The sequence below is a fragment of the Saimiri boliviensis genome, chromosome 12 (genome assembly GCF_048565385.1).
Source record: "Saimiri boliviensis isolate mSaiBol1 chromosome 12, mSaiBol1.pri, whole genome shotgun sequence".
Lineage (NCBI taxonomy): Eukaryota > Metazoa > Chordata > Mammalia > Primates > Cebidae > Saimiri > Saimiri boliviensis.
The window spans coordinates 106154835-106177251 of NC_133460.1; the positions used below are offsets into that span (position 1 = coordinate 106154835).

Below are 22417 nucleotides of genomic sequence, written 5' to 3' on the forward strand. Positions count from 1 at the left end.
CCTGTTTCCAAGCACTCATGAACTTCCTCTCCACAACAAAGCTAGTACTCACAGGGAATGCGAATAACTTGTATTCTCTTTTAGAGTTACATATTGAAATATTTATCAATGAAATTACATGATGTCTGGGATTCTCTTCATGATCACTGGAGATGTGGGAAGAAAAGTAATATGGAGTAGTACAAAAATAAAACAGACTAGCAGGGCGCGATGGCTCACGCCTGTAATCCCAGCACTTTGGGAGGCTGAAGCGGGTGGATCACCTGAGGTCAAGAGTCTAAGACCAGCCTGGCCAACACAGTGAATCTCCACCTCTACTAAAAACACAAAAATTAGCTGGCTGTGGTAGCAGGCGCCTGTAATCCCAGCTACTTGGAAGGCTGAGGCAGGAGAATTGCTGGAATCCGTGAGGTGGAGGTTGCAGTGAACCGAGATCGCACCACTGCACTCCAGCCTGGGTGACAAGAGCAAAATTCCATTCCAAAAATAAAAAATAAATAAAATAAAACAGACTAGACATGATATTAAATCAGTGAAGACAAGAGATTAGGGTTCATTACCTGATTCTATCTACTTTGTAAATGTTTAAAGTTTTCCATAACAAAGTTTTAAAAATATATCACATACTTCCACCAAAAACACTAAATACATTTTTAGAATATCATAAATGCATGCCAAAGCCATTCGATTACACAGTATCATTAAGGCCCTAGTTGACAGTATATTAAAATGTAAACACTTCAGTAGGAAGCAAAAGAAAAAAAAGGAAAGAAAAGAAAAAACCAAAACGCAAACAGTAAGAATTTTTTCTTAATTTAAATATCAATATGCAGTTTGATTATATTAACTCAAGAGAACTTTCTGAAAGTGCAAAATATAACAAAATTTTAAGTTTTCGTAATGCTGACATGAAGCAAACAATTTTACTGAAATCTAAAATGCAAACTTTGTGGTCTTGGATTCTTTCATTGCAGCCCAACCTAAGACAATATCTACCCTTCCTCCCAAGAATATAAAGTGCCAGTTAAAACACTAGCCAGTTTTAACAGTGGAGAAAAATGAGGCATGGTAAATTTTGATTTTAAAATCAGAAATTTGATACTGAAGGGTTCTATGATTTTCCCCAAAAGTGAATGTTAATATTATGCACATATTTTTGAATTTATAAGCAAGTCATGTTCTTCAGTAACTGATGCATCAATTAGGATGGAAGTTACTTTAAATAACAATAAAGAGAAGTATACAAATGCTGTCTATAAAAACTAATCTCCTTGAAGCTCCAACAATTTATACATATTTTTGGCACACGTATATGTCCAACATTTGTGTCACAGCTTTCTCAAAATAGACCTAAAAAATTCTCATCCTGTTTGAAGCTGCCAAAATGTGAAATACAGAAATAAAAGTTTTCAATCCTAAAGAAGTAAAGACAGAATAACAAATCACAAGATACACACTGACACTCCTATTCTCAGGACACGAAAAAGATTTCAAAAAATGCCTTCTGTTACTGCTTCAGTGAAAACCCATTGTTTTTTCATGTTTCACTTCAGTTACTTAGTAAATTCTTTCATAATGAAACTATATATATTATATTAATACAAATGGTAATACTTTGAAAAAAATTATAAAATTTTTTTGCAAAATACATTTTGTATATACACTGGAATTAAAAGTAGAAATAGATTGCTTAACAAACATTATCACGATGTCTGATCAGTATTAAAAAGGACTACGGCTCATTTTTGCTGTTTGCCTAAAACTACTAAAAAGGAAAGTCTATTAAAAAAAAAAAAAGACTCCAGCTGCACACAGATGGTATTAATACTGCTTTTCTGATACGGCTATATTAATAGAACTACTTAATAATAAATAATAAGTAGAGTTAATAGTAGTTAAGAAAAAGATCCTTTTCAAAATATTTCGGTATGATATAGAAAAAATAAAAAATTTAGTATGTTTTACAAAAATCTCTTACTGGTTCTGCAGATGGGCATATATTTTATCATTCTAATATCAGAGGTTAACATAGCCATATTCTTTATCTTCCTGTGTACCCACTTTTAAAGATTACTTCTAGGAAGTATCTTGATTTAACATAAGTTGAATAAAGAAATTACCTGCATGATATTTGGCTTTTTAAACTTAACAAGTAAGGTTCCTGTTAGTAACAATATTAATAACACTATCAATTTGATTCTCTTGATAAAATTTATAAAAATTCTAACTGCCAATTACTCTGTCCTGAATTTAAAAAAAAAAAAAAAGAATTATGGTCAATATTTAGAATCCAGGCATAAAAGGCATCAGTATCATTTTTGAAATCTTTTAGGCCTCTAAAAAGAAAAAGGGCAGACACAGACAGCGCTCACGCTCCATAGTCTTATACTCATCTTGCTTTTCTTATTCTCATTTACCATGCCTGGTACCACTGTTCTATTCATCATCAGTAGCCTGTCTCATAACATAATCCTTTCTCATTCTCTCCAAAGAAGCACTTAATGCTTACCAAAATTTTCTTTTTCTTTTTTTTGACTCCTCCACTTTTTAATTTTTTTTAATTTTTTAAATTTTTTTTGCTTACCAAAATTTTCTAAACCATCTTCCAAGTGCACAAAATTAGTTAAGAACTCTTATTAGTTACAATCAGTAAGATCTTTTTCCAAGTTATAGGAGTGGGGGAATAAGGACCAAAGAAAACATACTGCTAATTTTGTCAAAAGATCCTAGCAATTTGGATGTTATGACTTCCTTTCAGATGAATTAAAAAAAAAAAAAAAAGATGATCCCAGAAAAACTATAATTATTTTCTCTTTGTAACATAAATGATTCAACAGATAATTCAAGCCACTTTGTTCCTGAAATGTCTTATCTTTTTAATAAGTAACAGTAATGAAATTCCTATCTTTTGAAGAAAAAGGAAACACTCAACACCAAAAGGCAATTTTTACAAAGATAAATAACATTTTTTCCCCTAAGCCAAGGAACATCAGTGAGGTGTTTCTATTTGCCAAAGTGAAATTCCAAGTCTTATAACTAGTCACATTAGTTATCCAAAATTTCGTCACATGAGCAAAATATACTTCTGGTTATACTTCCTTGGTCTTTCACTTATAGCACCCTATTGACTGCCCTATAATTTGTCAGGGGACAGGTCTGATTATTTTAGGCTATAATCTAACAAAAGCTTTATTTAAAATTTAGCAATTAACAATCTAAATTGTACTCAATATAAAATAATAAATTCTTCCATCAGGAATTTGGAAACCTTAATTCAGTTAAGATTCTAAATTATGTTAAGTTAAATAACATTTTAGACTCCCTTCCCATCCCTGTTCAATTTCTGGCACATATTTACGCTATAATTAACTGGTAGTTTTAAGGCAGTGCTAAACTAGGTTTTATGTCAAGAATGTCTCTGATAAACCTACAACTCTAAGAAATTAATGTGATTCCACAAAGAAGTTTGTTTCATATTTCATTGCAGAAAAAAATCAAACCTTCAAAGCAGCTAAGACACAGCTAGCACCCACTTAAAAAGTCATCAAAAAAATGAGAATTAAAACTGTATTTAACAAGGAGGGGAAACTAAGGTTTGAGAAATAAGATCTTATTTAACCTGTCAGTGGGGAGTAAAAAGGGCAGATTCAGGTAATTCCCTAAATTCGTTTTTTATAGCTATTCTCTGTCCCATGTGTAAGCAATGTAGCTAAAAGGACTGTCTGTGCTACCTTTTCTGAGTAGAGTTGGCCCCTTAGACATTAAGCTTCAAAACATCTTAAAAGATGACAACAAAAATCTTATTTACACTCTAACATATTTAAACCTGTCTTCTGAAGCATTACATCTCCTTTTTTGCCCGAGGTTAAAAACAAAAAACAAAAAACAGTGATCTAAGAGTTAGACAGTGTAGAATCTAATTAGATCTATCCGCTTGAGTTATTTGGGCCTTGGTTTCTTATCTGTAAAAGGGTTTCGGCCAAACCACCTTCCCCAGGTGGTGTCCTGTGGCATGTCAGGTTCCTGAGACACTCTCTAAAAAGTGATTCCTTGGCTACGTAGTTTGGAAAATGCTCTTACTTATAGCAGCCTCACCTCCTTTTCCTCCTTACCTCAGTGAATTACAGGCTACACTGATATATTAATGGCTCTGCACATTCCTGTATTTACAAAGAAAAATCTCTTTTAATTTAACCTCACTTAGTCAAGTACTTCCCAAAGTTACATGACTAGGGATTTTTGTTTTTAATTTCATGTAATATCTATAAACATTTCACAGAATACATTTTCCACAAAGCCCATTTTAGGCAACACGGGTCCCTACCAGCTCTGATTTGTTCTCCCTAGTCTGTACTTACTAGAATTGCTCACTGAAAATACTCGGTGTGACTCTCAACAATGGCAGAAAATCCAGTACTGACTATCAATGAATTACTAGCCGCTTTTTCCCAGTTTAAGAGTTCTGGTCCCTACCCAATAATATTCCTGGTGATATTATGGGCAAATGCTCAAAGCAATGCCATAGATATACTATAATAAAATGTCTCTTGAAAAATTCTAGTATCTGCCCAGAATCAAGAAAGTCCATAAAGCACTAATATACAAGAGCTAGTTATAAACGTTTGGCTCTAAATGTTGATTTCAAAGTTTGCTCACACATATTCTAATTAATGAACTACTTCAATAAATATCCTTTTGCTATTTTTTGCACCTTTCTCCCTAACTGCTAACAGGAAGAGGGATTTAGGCTGTAGTTAGGTTATTCACTAATAGCTACCTCTTTTGTTGACTATAATAATCATCATATATTCTATAAATAGTAGAAATAGTGACTCTACACCTTAGCACCAATGATATACACATGAACTTGTTTAAATATCATTTGTTATTTACTACCTCCAAGTCTAGTATTTGTTTCTAAAATTAAACTGTTAAATTTGCAATATGAATCTTTAAAATCCAGATTAAGAGTATAACAATTCTATATCTTAAAGAGCGGTACTCCAAAAGAATGGAATCTTTAAAAACTGTGTTGCTTTTCAGCATTATCAGCAGCAAACAATGTCACCATAAACAGAGTTCATACAAAAACACAACGAAAAACAGCTTCTTCGCAAAGTTATCAAACAGAACACACACCAAAGAAAGACTCCAGTGCTGGTGGCATTCTGTTCTGATTTCAGGTTCCTTTGTTCCTCTAACAGGAAGATCATTTGCCTTAGGAATCTAATGACCTAAGGTCTGTGCGTTAATAACATTAAATAAATACCAGCACAAATTACAAAACATAAAAAGTATGGAAATAATTTTATACTTAAGAGAAAAAAACACCTTCTGTTTTTTTTTTAAGTAAACACTGAGACCAAAATTTTATATAAGAGAATCTTTAAATCCATTGCTGACATTCTTGATCTGTAAGCTGAGTGTTTAGAAATGTACCAAAACTCAGGGGCTTTCAAAATTAGATTCTTCCAAAATAATATTTGCCTAGGTAAGGAGTATAGTTATTTCCAGGTAGGGGAAAGATATTTAGAATATATGCACACACACACACACACACACACACACATACACAGACACACACATTCATATATATATATATATACATATATATAAAGACTCATATCAGAGAATATAGAGAACCCTCACAGTCAATAAGGAAAAAAACACATGAACCAAACTTTAAAAAGGTGGGGGGTGGGGGCAAACCCTTAATGATTTAACAAAAAGGAACATATTCAAATGGCCAATAAATATATAAAAAGGCTCCCTATTTAGTCATCAGCAAATAGCAAATTAAAACCCCAATACAATATTACCATCCACCCACCAGAAAGGCTAAAACTAAAACATCAGACAACACCAAATGCTGATGAGGATGTGGGACAACGAGCAGGGTTACATAGCACAACCACTATGGAAAACTGGCCATATTTATATAAAAGCTAAAGATGTTTACCCCATCTTTACGCAATGTAACTCCCAAGTATATATCTAAGAGAAATTAGTGTTATGTCCATCAAAAGACGCATACAAGAATGTTCATAACAACTTTATTCATAATAGGCAAAAGCTGTCAACAACACATATGCCCAGCAATAATAGAATAGATTAATAAATTATGCAGTCTACACACAATGGAATACTACACAGCACTGAAAAAAACCTACCATATGTGACATGGATTTCACACAGAATATTAAGTAAAAGAAGGCTGGAGAGTTTACACTGTATGATAAATTTATATGAAGCTCAAAGACAGTTGGAATTAATCTACAGTGATAGAAAAGTAGTTAGCCTCTGGGTAGGAAAATACTGACTAGGAAGGGCCATGAGGGAGCCTTCTAGCATGCCAAAAATGTTCTCTCTTAATACAAGCCATGACTATAAGCACATATACATAAGTAAAAATTTGGCCAGGTGTAGTGGCTCATACCTGTAAGCCCAGCACTTTGGGAGGCTGAGGTGGGCAGACTGCTTGAGGCCAGGAGTTTAAGACAAGCCTGCCCAACACAGTGAAATCCCTCCTCTACTAAAAACACAAAAATTAGCCAGGCATGGTGGTGCAGGCCTGTAATCCCAGCTTCGTGGGAGGCTGAAGTGCGAGAATTGCCACAACTCAAGAGGCAGAGGTTGCAGTGAGCCAAGATCAGATCACTGCACTCCAGCCTGGGTGACAGAGCAAGACTGTCTCAAAATTAAAAAAAAAAAAAAATCAACAAGCTATACACCTAAGACTTCCTCACTTTACTACACCATCAACTTAAAAATTACATTTAAAAAAGGAAATAAACAGAAGGAAAAACTGTATAGTTCCACTTGGGGAGTTTTCCTAGTATCAGTGAAAGCACACAATTTGACAAGCTAAGAGGTATCCTGGCAATTATCTAGTTCACCTCTTTTACACGCTGAGATTCAAAAATGTTACATTATTTTACAGAGAGCAGCAAAATTACCATCAGAACCTCAAAACCTTTTCCAATCTACTGTCCCCCTTCATTATACCAAAGACTTAATAATACCATTAACCAGAACTCAACAAGAAAGCAATAAAATCCAGAGATACTAACAAGAAGTGTCTCAGCTTAACTAAAATAAGGTGACGAATAGGTGTTTAGGTAATAAGAAAATAAAGTAAAAAGTCAACAGCAAAATACACAACTTCATGATATGGAAAAATTCAGCTAACAAACGACAAAAAGCATATGTGGGGATTAAAAAAAAAAAAAAAATTCCACAAGCCACAGAAATGATCAAGAAGACAGATGCCACCATGACTTGTGTTCTTGCCTCATCAGTATCCCTGATGTTTTTTGAACAGATCAGGTCCTCTCCCATCTACTGAAATGTACTTCCCCCAGCTATGACAAAGTGCATACAGAGGTGTCTGTCGAGGAGCATCTTATCTGAGCCTCTTCCTGACAGCCTCATCTATTCTCACCTTCCACCATGCTATCCCTCACTCTCTCCCTTCATGTAGCTTGCTAGCACACATTACTCTGGCACTATATTGCATACTTATTATTTATCTTCCTCTCTAGCACATAGCCTGCCTGAGAGCAAGAACTTTTTTATCTTGCTCCTATGCTACATCCTCAATCCAAAATAATGCCTGGCACATAGTAGGGACGCAATAAATAAATGTAGACTATTTAAATGTCTACATGCATTCAACTATTCAGGAATTCAATGAATAGATGCATCCATTCTTTTGTGAATGGGAGTAATTCATCAATGAGTAAATGTTTTTGTTTTTGTTTGAGAGTCTCGGTCTGTCACCAGGCTGGGAGTGCAGTGGTGCCGTCTCAGCTCATTGCAACCTCTGTCTTCTAGGTTCAAGCGATCCCCTGTCCTCTGCCTCCTAAGTAGCTGAGACTACAGGAGAGCGCCACCATGCCTGGCTAATTTTTTATTTTAGTAGAGATGGGGCTTCACCATGAATATTCAGTAGTTTCTTTCTCTCGTGTCTCTTCATGGCCCCTGGTTACTCTATAGAATTGAGTCATCTGGTCAAGGTGAGATTCCATTAACAGAGAGAAGCAGTCACCAGTAAAGAAGACCCAGTATCACTGAAGTAAAAACCTGTCCCCTTGTTGTTACACTTTCTTAGGAACATCCATGTCCTCTAAGTACTAGCTTCCTTCAGAAAAACTTCTAGCACATACCATTTCTGAGGAGCAAGGAATACATACCAAGAAATAAATACGGAGGATGAAACTAGGTATCACTTAAATTACACTAGACTAGACAAAATCATTCTAATTAACCTTAAAAAACTGGGTGTCTTCCAAAAATCCAAATAATATAAATTAGGGATAAGTAGAAAATACCACAAAACCAAGAAATCAAAATTAGCAGGAAACCATAATAAAGACAAAATTTGTTTTTAATGCCATTTGGTCAAAGTAATAAAAACAGAATATGTTATCAGTTATTTGAGTATTATTAAGAATAAACAACTATATTAACATAAACATATTGATAACATGAACATATTGATTGATTACAGGTACCGTTTGCATACTTATCAGACCAACTGATTTAAAGCAAGTGTGAATATGTCCACATCTTGTCAGGTACATATATTTCTAATAGCCTTTAACATTTTAACATCAATGCAACCCTATGAAAAGACACTTCTAAAAATTTTTTTTTTTTTTTTTTTTTTGTTTGAGACGGAGTCTCGCTCGTTACCCAGGCTGGAGTGCAATGGCGCGATCTCGGCTCACCGAAACCTCTGCCTCCTGGGTTCAGGCAATTCTCTTGCCTCAACCTCCTGAGTAGCTGGGATTACAGGCACGCGCCACCATGCCCAGCTAATTTTTATTATTTTTAGTAGAGACGGGGTTTCACCATGTTGACCAGGATGGTCTCGATCTCTTGACTTCGCGATCCACCCGCCTCAGCCTCCCAAAGTGCTGGGATTACAGGCGTGAGCCACCTTGCCCGGCCTAAAAGTATTTTTAAATTAAATTTCATTACAAGAACCAAACATGTCTTATTCATCTATGCATCCCTAGTATCTACCATAGTGAGTGGAACATGCCCCAAATTAAATGTTATATGACTGCCTGAATAGAAGAATCGCATTCCTCCACAGTCCAGGAAAAAGTAATATGAAAGCCGCTATAAACTTATGATCTATTTCTGAAATAAAATGTCACATAAAAGTCAACAAATGTGTATATATATATTTACAGAACTATACAAATATATTCCCTATTTTTCATATTCTTAAAGGCAGAATTATACTCTGGATAAATAACCACATGTAATATATATTTTACTTTTATAATTAACTACTATTGACTAGATGAAAATCAACTGCTTTTTAATCATACAGGCAGTTACCTAAAATTATTTGGCATATAAAATGAATGACCACAGTGAAAATACAAACTTTCCTTGTTTAGACTAGCCATCAAAAGGTACTATTGTTCACTTGTCAAGTGATTACCAGGAGGTCATAAAACTTGATGCTCTTCAGTTTTAATGTGAAAAACAGACCTAAAATACAAAAGCTAAAGACAAATGGCACTCACAGCAAAGTTGTTCCCATCACATGAGCTTTGCACTCACTAAAATGTGCTTAACTCGTACGTAAATTGCTCAACACTCTCACTCAGGAAATTAAAAGCAGCTTTTACTTATTATAATAGAACAACTGTCAAAAGCCTATGACATCATTTGAATTTTCCTTTTTGCTTCATGTCACGAGTTTCAAGAACACTATTTTCTTCCCAAGTAGCTTTCAATTTGGCAACAACTGAGTTCTCCAGCTGTTTTTTAAAAGTAGTCAACTCAGCGGCTCATTCATTCACCACATGTTCACTTGGGCTTCTACTCCATTCCAGACACTCTGCTGGGCATATTTCTTCCGACTCTTGCATATAGCATTTTTATACGTTAGTATAACAAGCACAAAGTATGCTATGGATTTATGGTACCCCAATATAGCTAATTTATCAAAAGGAGAGATCTGCTCCTGTATGAACAAGAAGCTGTACCACCAGAATAAAAAAACAAGATACCTATAGTTCCTTTGTCTCCAGTTCTGGGCAAAGCAATTAAGAAATACACATATTACAGAAACTAGGCACCATGGTGTGCCTGTAGTCCCAGCTCCTTAGGAAGCTCAGGAAGGAGGATCGCTTGAGCCTAGGTATTCAAGGCTATAGTATGCAGTGATCATAATACCCATGAAAAACCAACTGCACGTCAGCCTGGGCAACACAGTGAGATCCTGTCTCTTACAAAAAAAAAAAAAAAGAAAAAGAAGAAAGAAAATCATAAATAAATCCTTTGCCAAATGACATCTTTTACAGTTTTTATGTGGAATAGATGAATCGACATATTAAAAATTCTTTATAGGTTTTATGTGGTATAATAGGATAAATTAAAATGTTAAAAATTCTCAAAGACTAAAGTTTATATGTTGATAAGTCAAACTGAGTGGTTTTGAATATTACTACTTTTTTCTGATTTTAATATTAAAATTTAAAACATACATCCTTTTAATTCAAATGGATATTTGAATTAATTAGAAGGAAAAACAAAACAATGAAGAAAAATACAATTTCATGTACAAATGCTGACTGGGTAACCAGAAGGATCACTTACTTGCTGTTAACCTCAGTTATCTCTGATGGTTCCTAAAAACGTCACCCAGAGCCCAGTAACAAAAGTTCAGTCAATGATTATTTGGCCAAGCACTTTTACAAGCATAACCTTATGTAGTTAACGCAGGAGTTCTGTTGTAGGTCCTTCCCATGTTTACAAATGAGGAAACTGAAGTGAAGACAGCTGAGCAACTGGGAGCTTGCTGAAAGCCACACAGGTAGTAAATAGAGGAGATGAGAGTTAAGGCAGAAATGACGGGTTAGAGTTCACATATTCACCCTTGATGCTACTCAGCCTTCATGTCAATAATATCCTGACCCAAAATGTATGGAACTGTTAACATAGCGAGCACTGTTTGGTAGTACTGATAGCACCTTCACACTGTTCAATCCAAACAGTCTATCACTGGGCACATTTGTTCTCAGGCAGGAGGTTAGTCAAGAATCGGCATGCATTTCATGCCAAGCATTCAATTGACAGCTAACCTCCCATTTCACGTCTCAATTCTTGACTTTCAGAAAACAATGTAAGTATGTTCAAACTGATTGTAATAATTACTGTTATACAAAGCTAAACCCTAAGCAGAGGACAATTATCAAGCTACTCCAGGACTTCAGACATTCAAACAAAAGACACAACCCCCAAAAAATACGAATAAAGGTTAAAATGAGGACTCAAAAAGGCACTTCTTAATGTTTATATTCCCAACTTACAGAAGAGTCCCGCAGGCTCCTTCTCCCACTTTCCTCTCAACTGTAACTTTACTAACCATAAACTTGGTGATCTAGTATCCAAACCAATAATCAACACTTCTAACCCTCCTTTATACCGGCTCTATTATTTCCCACAAACCCCCTGCTAACCTACTATGTAATTTACTGATGTATTACGCTTATTGTTTAATGACTACATCTGAGCATTTTCCCCAACCACACTCCCAGAATGCAAACTCTATGAGAGCAAGAGATTATTATCTGGTATACTCACTGATTAAACAGCTACCAAATGCCTCAACAGTACTCGACATATAATAGATGTTCAACATTTTAATGAACATATTAAGAAATTACAAATTAGAAAGGAAACAAATGCTAACACTAGACAAACAAAAGAGTTGTCAGCAAGAAAGAGAAAAGATAAAGGTGACAACAGAGTAACTTTAGAGATAAAAGTGGTGATCCATGGCACACTGAAATACAGCAAGAGTGGAAGAATATTCCTAGGAAAATCTGAGCGCCATTATCTGCAGGCAAGTCCTGCTCAGCATTCTGTTTGAGAAGGTGAAGAACACAATACACTCTGGGAACACTGTCATTTTAAATGATTAGAGTACAAAATATCTCAGCAATAAAATTGTTTCCAATGCCTGGAAAATTTGCTTACAATGAACACTTCACTCACTGATGTCAGTCACTCCATATTTTACGGAGGCCCACTTTTAACTTTTTCAAATGGCAACATCATGGTCTAGTATAAAAAGCACTGCAGTCCAGGCCCAGTGGCTCATGCCTGTAATCTCAGCACTTTGGGAGACCAAGGCAGGTGGATCCCTTGAGGGCAGGAGTTTGAGAACAGCCTGGACAACATGGTAAAACCCCATCTCTGCTAAAAATACAAAAATTAGCCAGGCAGTATTGGCATGCACCTGTAATCCCAGCTACTTGGGAGTCTGAGGCAGAAGAATCGCTTCAGAGGTTGCAGTGAGCCCAGACGACGCCACTGCACTGCAGTCTGGGAGACAGAGTGAGACACTGTCTCAAAAAGGAAAAAAAAAAAGCACTGCAATTTCAGGGCATTGCTCTGCCACTAACTACTCATGTTACCTTAGGCAAATTAATTAATTCTCTGAATATAAGACATTCATCTATATACTCGTAAAATTCTTTCACCTCCAATGCTGTATGATGATATGATTTTGTGATCTGAGACAAGTTTTAGGAAGTTATTAACCAAAAGGAACTTTAAATTAAATGTTAGCTTGGTACTAGTAGCTCATGCCTAATCCCAGAACTTTGGGAGGATCATTTGAGGCTGGGAGTTAAGACCAGGCTGGGTAACACAGCAAGACCTCCTCTCAAAAAAAAAAAAAAAAGCCAGGTGTAGTAGCATATGCCTGTAATGCCAGCTACTGAGGAGACCAAGGCAGGAGGGACCGCTTGAACCCTGGAGTTCAAGGCTGCAGTGAGCCATAATGACACTGCACTACAGCCTGGGTGACAGAGCAAGAGCCTGTGTCAAACAAAGAAAAAGAGGGAGGAAGGCAGAAGAGGGGAGTACAGGGGAGAGAAGCAAGAGAAGGAAAGAAAGATCAATGTTCCCAGTGCTAGCTTTCGCTTCACCCCTTTGGATCTCCCCAAAAACAAACATGCTTGGTATGTAACAGTGTCCTTCTGCAATGAATTTAAGTAAATGATTCGAAAGCTTTGGTCATTTGACTACTATTAGTAACAAATGTCTTGTCACAGACCCTGAGATAGACTACAATACACAAGTGTGCCCTGACTGATGAGCTGCTTATAGGAACTGGCTTCCCTAACTGAGTTATACAAATAATTGCCTAAGCTCTCTACTTTAGTCAAGTAAGTTAGCCTGGCTTTTAAAACTATGCTTTAGGCCGGGTGCAGTGGCTCACACCTATAATCCCAGCACGTCGGAAGGCCAAGGCAGGCAGATCACCTGAGATCCGGAGTTTTGAGACCAGCCTGGCCAACATGGTGAAACCCTGTCTCTACTGAAATTACAAAAATCAGCCGGGTGTGGTGGCACATGCCTGTACTCCCAGCTACTCGGGAAGCTGAGGCACAAGAATCACTTGAACGCGGGATGCGGAGGTTGCAGTGAGCCAAGATGGGCACCACTGTATCCAGCCCACATGATAGAGTTAGACTCTATCTCAAAAAAGAAAAAAAAAATGCCTTAAAAGTCTCAAAATGTGGCCAGGCCCAGGGGCTCACACTGTAATCCCAGCATTTTGGGAGGCCAAGGCAGGCAGGTGGATCACTTGAGGTCAGGAGTTCCTGACCAGCTTGGCCAACATGGTGAAACCCTGTCTCTACTAAAAATACAAAAATTAGCTGGGCGTGGAGGCATGCGCCTCAAGTAGTCCCAGCTACTTGAGAGGCCGAGGCAGGAAAATCGCTTGAACCCAGGAGGTGGTGGTTGCAATGAGCTGAGACTGTGCCACTAAACTTTAGTCTGGGCAACAGAGGGAGAGACTTTGTCTCTAAATAAGTAAGTAAATAAATAAATAAAAATTTAAAAGTTTCAAAATGTTCAGATCTTACCATCACTCTAATTATATTAATTATATGCCAGAGTTAAATATTTATAGAATACAGGTTAAGTATCCCTAATTCAAATATCTGAAATCCAAAAGCTCCAATGGGCATTTCCTTTGACTGTCATGTTGGCACTCGACAAGTTTCTAATCTTGCAGCATTTCTGGATTTCAGATTTTCACATTAGCAATACTCGACCTGTAGCACCAACAGGTCCTCGGGTGGTATGGCTTGGCATAACACCACTTCGTTATTACTTCGATTAATTTGAGACCAGCCTGGGAAGCACAGCAAGATCCTGCTTCTACAAAAACCAAAAACCAAAAATACTTTAATGATTTAAAAAAAAAAAAAAATCCCGCCTCCTGCCCAGGGCACTATCTGCGTGGAGCCTGCAGTTCTCTCTGCGTCTGCATCGGTTTGCTCTGGGTCTTCCAGTTTCCTCCCACACCCAACAGGTGTGCATGTTAGGCTTAGTGGTGTGTCTACATGGTGCCAGTGTTGAGTGTGGGTATGCGTGTCAATGCACCCTGTGATGCAACAGACTCCTGGTCCAGGCCGGGTGTCCACCCTAGGTCCTGAGCTTCCAGAATAGTCTGCAGTCCCACCACCACCTGAAGTGAAATCACTGGGTAAATAATTATCTTACTTGTTTTTATGAATCTTTCTCAAATATATGTATAGCTCACATTTACTTCAATGTTTAATATTAGAAGTGCTTTGGTTTTTATTTAGAAGTCTGGTGATGTTTTATGACCAGAAATATGCTGTAGGAACTTAACTTTTGTTTATATCAATCAGCCTATGGTAAAACTGGTTTCCTTATCTGTCATTTCACCTATGACCACAGTTTCCAAGAACCATCAATGACATTAAGTGAGAACTTACTGTGTATGCCTATATATGATTGTCTCGTCTTTGCAAAATTGGAGAATGTCAATTCTCTAATACAATGAATAATTTTCTAACTATAAGTTATTACTTTCATATACAAAAATTTTAACCATGAAGAGGAAAAAACTGAAGATGAAAACTTTTCGAGATTAAAGTCCAGCAAATATTTAAATCTTTTAACAAGCAAAGAATCACTTGTAATTATCCTTTCAGGGCCTCAATGAAAATTACAATAAAGGACAGAAAAAAAAGCATTTATTCATACTTCTTGGGCTGTGAACACACAAACTTGCACAGGGTCAAAGAGCACAAGTGTTCTCAATCTACACCACCACCTGGTGGCGGAGAGAGACAGTGGCGCAGCTTCCACCATCTCCTTTGAAGTCTCCACAGGGTGGGAACAGACTCATCATGACCTTTTCCCCTTCCCCTCTCCACCACCCCACCACCCCACTTCCTTTTCCACATTCATTGGGTAAACAATTCATATGTTTGGTGCAAAAGAAAGCAGTAAAAGAGGAAAAGAGAAAAAAAAAAAAAAAACATGGACATATCAGGGAAATGAAGTAAAATGGAAGGTGTAAATTCAAGTAGTTCAATCGAAACATTAAATGTGAACTGATTTAACACTTCAATTAAAAGGGAGGCTGTTCTCCCCCTGGATTTAGAAAAAAACAAACAACTATATGGTGTCTAAAAGACACACTTTAGATTCAAAGGCACAAACAGATTGAAGGTAAAAGGAGGGAAAAGATGGATCAGGCAAACAGAAATCACAACATGGAGCGGTTCTGCTGATAGCAGACAAAAATGTATCTTCACCAGGAAATGTTCCTAGAGATACGGATAATTCACAGAATACAGGAGAGTATTTGTAATCTCAAACATAAGAGACTTGTACCCAGAATATAATGAACTCCTACAACTCAGTAATAAAGACAACCCAATTAAAAAATGAGCAAAGGGTTAGAATACACAATTCTCCAAAGAAGAAATGCAAATGGCCAAAAAACACAGGAAGGGAAAAGCAAATCAAAACCATAATGAGATACCACTTCACGTGCACTAGGAGTAACGTAAAAACAACTTTAAGAAAAAGAGGCACAAGTGTCCGTGAGCACACGGAGGGAGAGCGTGGGGCCCTCAACCACTTCTGGTGGGAATGTTAAATGATTTCACTCTCTGAAAAACAGTCTGACAGTTCCTCAAAAGGAGAAAACAGTTACCACATGACCCAGTAATTCCACACCTAGGTATACACCCAAGAAAATACACACCCACATAAAAACTTGAACATGAAATGTTCGTAACAGAATTTTCCATAAAAGTCAAACAATAAAAACCACCCAAGGCTAGGGGTAGTGACTTACATTTGTAATCTCAGCACTTTGGGAAGCCGAGGCAGGTGGATCACCTGAGGTCAGGAGTTCGAGACCAGACTGGCCAAAATGATGAAACCCCGTCTCTACTAAAAATACAAAAAATTAGCCAGGCGTGGTGGTGGGCGCCTGTAATCCCAGCTATTTGGGAGGCTGAGGCAGGAGAAGCGCTTGAACCTGGGAGGCGGAGATTGCAGTCAGCCAAGATTGTGCCATTGGACTCCAGCCTGGGCAACAAGAGCGAAATTCCAGCTCAAAAAACAAAAACAAAAACAAAAACCCCACCATAATGTCCATCAATGATCAGTGGATGAGTGGAAAACAAAATGAAAAATGTAGTATATCAGCCAGGTGCAGTGGCTCACACCTATAATCCCAGCACTTTGGGTGGGATTACAGGAGTTTGAGACCAGCCTGGCCAATGTGAGAAAATCCAGTTGCTACTAAAAATACAAAAATTAGTCAGGCGTGGTGGCATATGCCTGTAGTCCCAAGCTACTCAGGTGGCTAAGGCATGAGAGTTGCTTGAACCTCGGAGGTGAAGTTGCAGTAAGCCAGGATGGTGCCATGCACTCCAGCCTGGGTGACAGAGCAAGACTTTCTCCCCCAACCCCCCAAAAATAGCCAGGCGCGGTGGCTCATGCCTATAATGCCAGCACTTTGGGAAGCTAAGGAGAGTGGATCACCTGAGGTCATGTGTTTGAAACCAGCCTGACCAATATGGTGAAACCTCGTCTCTACTAAAAATACAAATATTAGCTGGGTGTGGTGGTGGGCACCTGTAGTCCCAGCTACTCGGGAGGCTAAGACAGGAGAACTGCTTGAACCCAGGAGCCAGAGGTTGCAGTGAGCCAAGATGGTGCCACTGCACTCCAGCCTAGGCAATAGAGGAAGACTCCATCTCAAAAAAATAAATAAATAACTAAAATCAAATATGTATTAAGCATTAAATGATATACATTTTATTGGGTATAATAATGGTACTACAGTTACATATTTTTAAATGTCTACATTAATAACTTCTAGTCTAAGAATAGAGTTCCCTTTTTAAATGTTTATTAGTTTATTTAAAGAAACTAGGTAATTTATCTTACAGAAGTGCCCAAGTGCCATTTTAACACATTCCTTTACCCCTCATATTTCCTGTGAACTGGTCAGTAGATCTAGAAGCTTGTATAGATCCGGATTCAATTTCTCTAGCAAAAATATTCCACGGGTGGTGCTTTACATTTCTTACTGGATTACATTAGAAGGCATGTATCTGATCATCCCACGTTTTTAGTCAGTTAAGATACATATGGAAGGATTTACATATAAAATAATATGTCTGAGATTTGGTATAAAATAGTACAGCAAAATAACAAAAAAAGTATGGAGAGATAAACAAGAATGGCAGCATGTTGAGGCTAGTTGAAGGTTGGTGATAGGCATGTGACAGTTTAAATATTTCTAAAATATTGTTTTTTAAAAATCTGGCTCCTACCTAAACCTCCAAAGCCTCATCCCTTGGCCAGATGCGGTGGCTCACACCTGTAATCCCAGCACTTTGGGAGGCTGAGGCGAGTGGATCACCTAAGGTCAGGTGGGCCAACATAGTGAAACTATCTCTATCAGAAATACAAAAATTAGTTGGGCATGGTGGCACACAACTCTAATCCCAGAGACTCAGAAAGATGAGGCAGAAGAATCGCTTAAACACAGGAGGCAGAGGTTTCAGTGAGCCAAGATCATGCCACTGCACTCCAGCCTGGACAACAGAGCAAGCCTTTGTCTCAAAGGAAAAAGAAAAAAGAAAAAAAAAGTCTCATCCCTTATTACCTCCTAATATGTACCCTATGTTCTGGCCATACTAAACTAAGTATTAATAGTATTTCCTCAAAAAGGCATACAATTTCACCCTCCACCTCTGCATATTCTAGTCAGCCTACCTAGAACACCCTTCTTTTTTGTCCTGGCAAACACCCAATCATCTTTCCAGACTTGGCTCAGATGTCACTTCCCTGAGAAAAACCTCTCTACCCTCCAGTCTCATACTAAGCTGGCTTTCCCTACTAATCCAATGGCTAATTCTAAAGGCACTGCAATTACATACCTGTCTACCACCCCAATTCAGACCATGAACGCCTTTAGTGTTGCTCAAAGTCTGCATAAAAGGACTTCCCAGAGGCCTGAAGTCTACCAGGAGAAGCTCCTGGAGAAGTCTTGAATAAACATACTGGGCCATTCTGTCCAACTGGGACATTCTGTCCCAACTATTCATACCTGCTAAGCAGAGAGGTACAAAGGTATCATCTCCAGAACAGTAGGAAGGACGAAAGCTCAGAGAGGAATAAGATCCCTGAGAATATCCAGGGAAGCTTCTTAGTCCTAGTGGAATTCTTACTATTCGCAAATGCTACCACCCACAGTGGCATGATCGATCGGGAACCTAGCACACAGCTCCTCAGAACGGAAATGCGTATGTATCCTTTGGAAACCTAGTTTAAGATGCAGATTCTGAATCAGTAGGACTGAGATTCTGTGTTCCAGGTACTGCTGATGCTGCAGGTCTGCACATCACACTTTAACTTGAAGGCTTGGGGGGTCTGGGAAGTGAGCCCTTTCTCAGGGAACAGGCAGCATTAACTTCTTTCCTCTGTATTACTCATCTCTTTTTAGCTTATACATCATGTCCTTAAAAAAACAAAAGCAGTCAAAAAATCAAAACTCTTAATTCTTCTGCATCTGCTGGCCTCTTTCTTCCAACATATATAATGGTTCTACTGTGACAATGATGCCATGTCATTCAATTCCATTTTCCAAGCCTGGGAATGACAGTCCCTCAATAAACGCCCATGAAATCATACTATATCTAACAGAAGGTTCCCAATCTATAATGGTTGGACTTAATGCTTTTTCAACTTTACAATGGTGCAAAACCATTCTGTTTTTCACTTTCAGTACAGTATTCAATAAATTACATGAGATACTCAATATTCTGTTATAAAATAGGCTTTGTGTTAGAGAATTCTGCTTAACTGTAGGCTGATGTAAGTGTCTGAGCAGGTTTACAGCAGGCGAGGCTAAGCTGTGACGTTCAGTAGGTTAGGGGTAGGTATTTCTGATTCATTTCTTGTTAAGATATTTTTGCTTATTAGTCTGTCTTTCCCACTTGATTATCAGTTTCTTGAAGAGAGAGGTTTTTCCTTTTGTTCTGTGGCACACACTCTGGCACACGATGGGTACTCAGTAAATGACGGTTAACCTAGGGTTGATGACTGACCATATAAACCACTACATTCTGGTTCCTAAAGAAAACACTAAGAACACATCCTGAATTTGCAATCCTTTTTTCTAAGGATTTAAAATGCTCATATGTATGACTCGTGAGTGTTCACAAAAGTTCAGTAATACATACTGAAAGGGTCAACAGCTTCCTCTGACAAGAAAATGGCACATATTATACTTCTTCCCAGACAACCTTATCAACACAGAAAACAGCAGTTAACAAACAATACCTCAGTCTTCCCACATTCATCAGGCGGATCCTGGTGTATGGCCACTTGATACTTGACATACAAAGAAAAGGACTGGCTGAAGGACGACTTGAACTCTGGGTCCTCAAAGGAGACAGGTACTAACCTCACCTTCAGAGCAAGGAAAATACAAGCAAATGCTATTGAAACATCTCTAACTGAGGACATGCTTCTGAAGGTGAGGCTAGAGTAAGATCTCCGCAAATCCACACCAAAGCTCAAACTGGAATTTGTCATGCAAAGAAACCTCAGACTGGGTGGACTGGTGCAGAGACTGAAGTGCTACCTCTGTACTGAAACTTAGGAAAATGTCAAACTCGTACGAGCCAAGAGCCAACAATTGGTGGTTGTTTTTTCCTCTATCCACCTATTGTAGTTTTCTGCATAGAGTCAATATTGTTGCTAACAGTGGTCATAATCACTACTTTTGCCACCTCTATTTATACTAAGTGTTTTAAGCTTTTTTTTCCTTTCCAGATTTTTCTTGGGTCATTTAATTTATAAAATTATTAGCATATGAATTCTTCTATTAAAACATTCTACTAACTTCCTTTTCTAGTCCCACTCAATTATGCAAGGGTAGCAGATTAACAAAGAATAATTTAATTGTGATGAATTCTTTCTACATTAGTCTTTCAAATACAAATAAAACATTATAATCACGTTAGACAAAGTATATATCTACCATAAAAATATCAAGTTTCCTGCCTTTTCCACATAGATATTTTAATTTAGCGTTCTGCTGCTATCTTTTAGATAAATGCCTCCAAAATAGTGACTTTAAATAATTTTACACATAACTTTCCACTCTGAAATTATACATGACTGGCACTTCACATGGCACTCGGTCAAATTCGCACTTTCAGAATGTCCATTAATTCAGTCTTACGTCTTTGCAGATATGTTGCAAATTGAACACAAATAAAATGTAGCACAAATAAACCAAGATTTCATTAAATGATATTAAGTGAAAGGGAAAGCTTTGTTTGCATAGGAAAATTACACTTGGTCTGCTGACCTGGCTCTCAGTTGGCGTATCAGGTGAGTTCTTGTGAATAACCATCTGGTAACGTTTATAGACCTGGTAAGACTCCAGAAGTGTGGCTTTGAACTGCGAACTTGGTGGAGATGATCTCACCACCCTCACCTTCAGAAGCAGTTAAAAAAACAATGTTCACTAATTCACTCATTTACTCATTTTGTGGAATATGCATTAACAGTAACTCCCATCCAAGAAACCAAGTTTCAACAAATTATTAAGGCACCTAAATATAATATTTTAATATTAAAAACCAGTTAGTAAATAAAGAAAAATGTTATTTTTGTAGCGTACAGACTCATTAAGACAGAGGAGGATCCCCTTGAAATTCTCAGCCTCAGCTTTCATGACTGAATTATGTAAGCCTGCCTCTACTGTAAACTGTTAGAGTATTTCTTGCACTCATACACACATATGACACACAAATACTCTCTAGTTATATACAACTCACCATCAGTAACTCTCAGAAAGACTAAAAATATGAACACAGTTTTTGGACACTCATTCATCATTGCTAACTCTAAACTTAAACTCTACTGTTTAAGTATAAAAGACCTCATAAAGTATTCCTATTTCATAGCATAGTTAACATGTATGACTGTGAATCACATTTCCTTTGTTCAAATCTTATAGTCAAATAGCCTCTGTGCCTTAGTTTCATCAAATGTAAAATAAAGATAAGTTTAAAATAGTAATTGCATGCAGCAATGGCTAATTTTTTTTTAACATTATTTACTAACCACTTAAAGTGTATTAGCAAAACAGAACAGTCAAATGCAATGCAATGCAAACAACTGGAAACTCGACCTGTGCGAAGAAAGAGTGACACCTAGTGGTGAAAGATTTCCATACATCCTGAGTATCATTACATTCAAAAAGTAAAAGTGACCACTGGGGAACTGTTAAGTGTGCTTGGCCCCCGGAATACATTACTATTTATGATCAAAAGATAAAAGACACTTCATAAAATTTTTTTTTCTTTTTCTTCTTCCTGTTGATTTGCATGTAAAATATTTTAAGCAGTGTATTCAACTCTCTTTAGAATTTTGGAAGGACAAAAACTCAGTATCCAAATTAAAGTAGCCAAGGAGTTAAAAAAGCTAAAATCTATGTGTAATAATACATAGATTGAATTTGGGCTTAGAATGCATGAAAGTTAATTTTTATTATCAGGACTTTAGTGATAAGTGATATTCTTAGATGATACTAATCTACAAAATTCAAAGGCTGACCAGCAACTAATCATGTATGAGAATCAGATAAAAATCATTATGGCTAATATTTTTTATTTATTTTATTTTTTTGAGACAGAGTTTTGCTCTGTCACCAGGCTGGAGTGCAGTGGCATGATCTCGGCTCACTGCAACCTCTATCTCCTGAGTTCAAGTGATTCGCATGTCTCAGCCTCCCAAATAGATGGGATTACAGGTGTATGCCACCATGCCTGGCTGATTTTGGTATTTTTCGTAGAGACGAGGTTTCACTGTGGTGGCCAGGCTGATCTCAAACTCTGGACCTCAAGAGATCTGCCCACCTCAGCCTCCCAAAGTGCTAGGATTACAGGTGTGAGCCACCACACCCAGGCCTTGTTTTTGAATTTTATATATGAGAAACTAATATTGAGAAATCTTGATCTGATCTAGAAATGTAAATAAATTTGGGAAAAAGGAGGAATTTGATTCTGAAAGTATT

General features: G+C 37.4%; 1 protein-coding gene across 17 annotated transcripts in view; it reads right to left on the minus strand.

The window, feature by feature from the left end:
• The window catches only part of ATE1 (arginyltransferase 1), a 266317-nt gene that overhangs the window by 223764 nt on the left and 20136 nt on the right, over positions 1-22417 (minus strand). For 7 of the 17 annotated variants that reach the window (XM_074382989.1, XM_074382986.1, XM_074382985.1 and 4 more), the window contains 2 exons: positions 20705-20833; positions 19669-19797 (listed from right to left, as the gene is read on the minus strand). The exons of 3 other annotated variants lie outside the window; for them this stretch is intronic. In XM_074382989.1, the coding sequence (XP_074239090.1) occupies positions 19669-19797; positions 20705-20833 (258 nt within the window). Of the gene's footprint in view, positions 1-17110; positions 18845-19668; positions 19798-20704; positions 20834-22417 lie in introns of those variants that run through there. 7 more of the 17 variants (XM_010332267.3, XM_003922136.3, XM_074382998.1 and 4 more) reach the window with 3 other exon arrangements.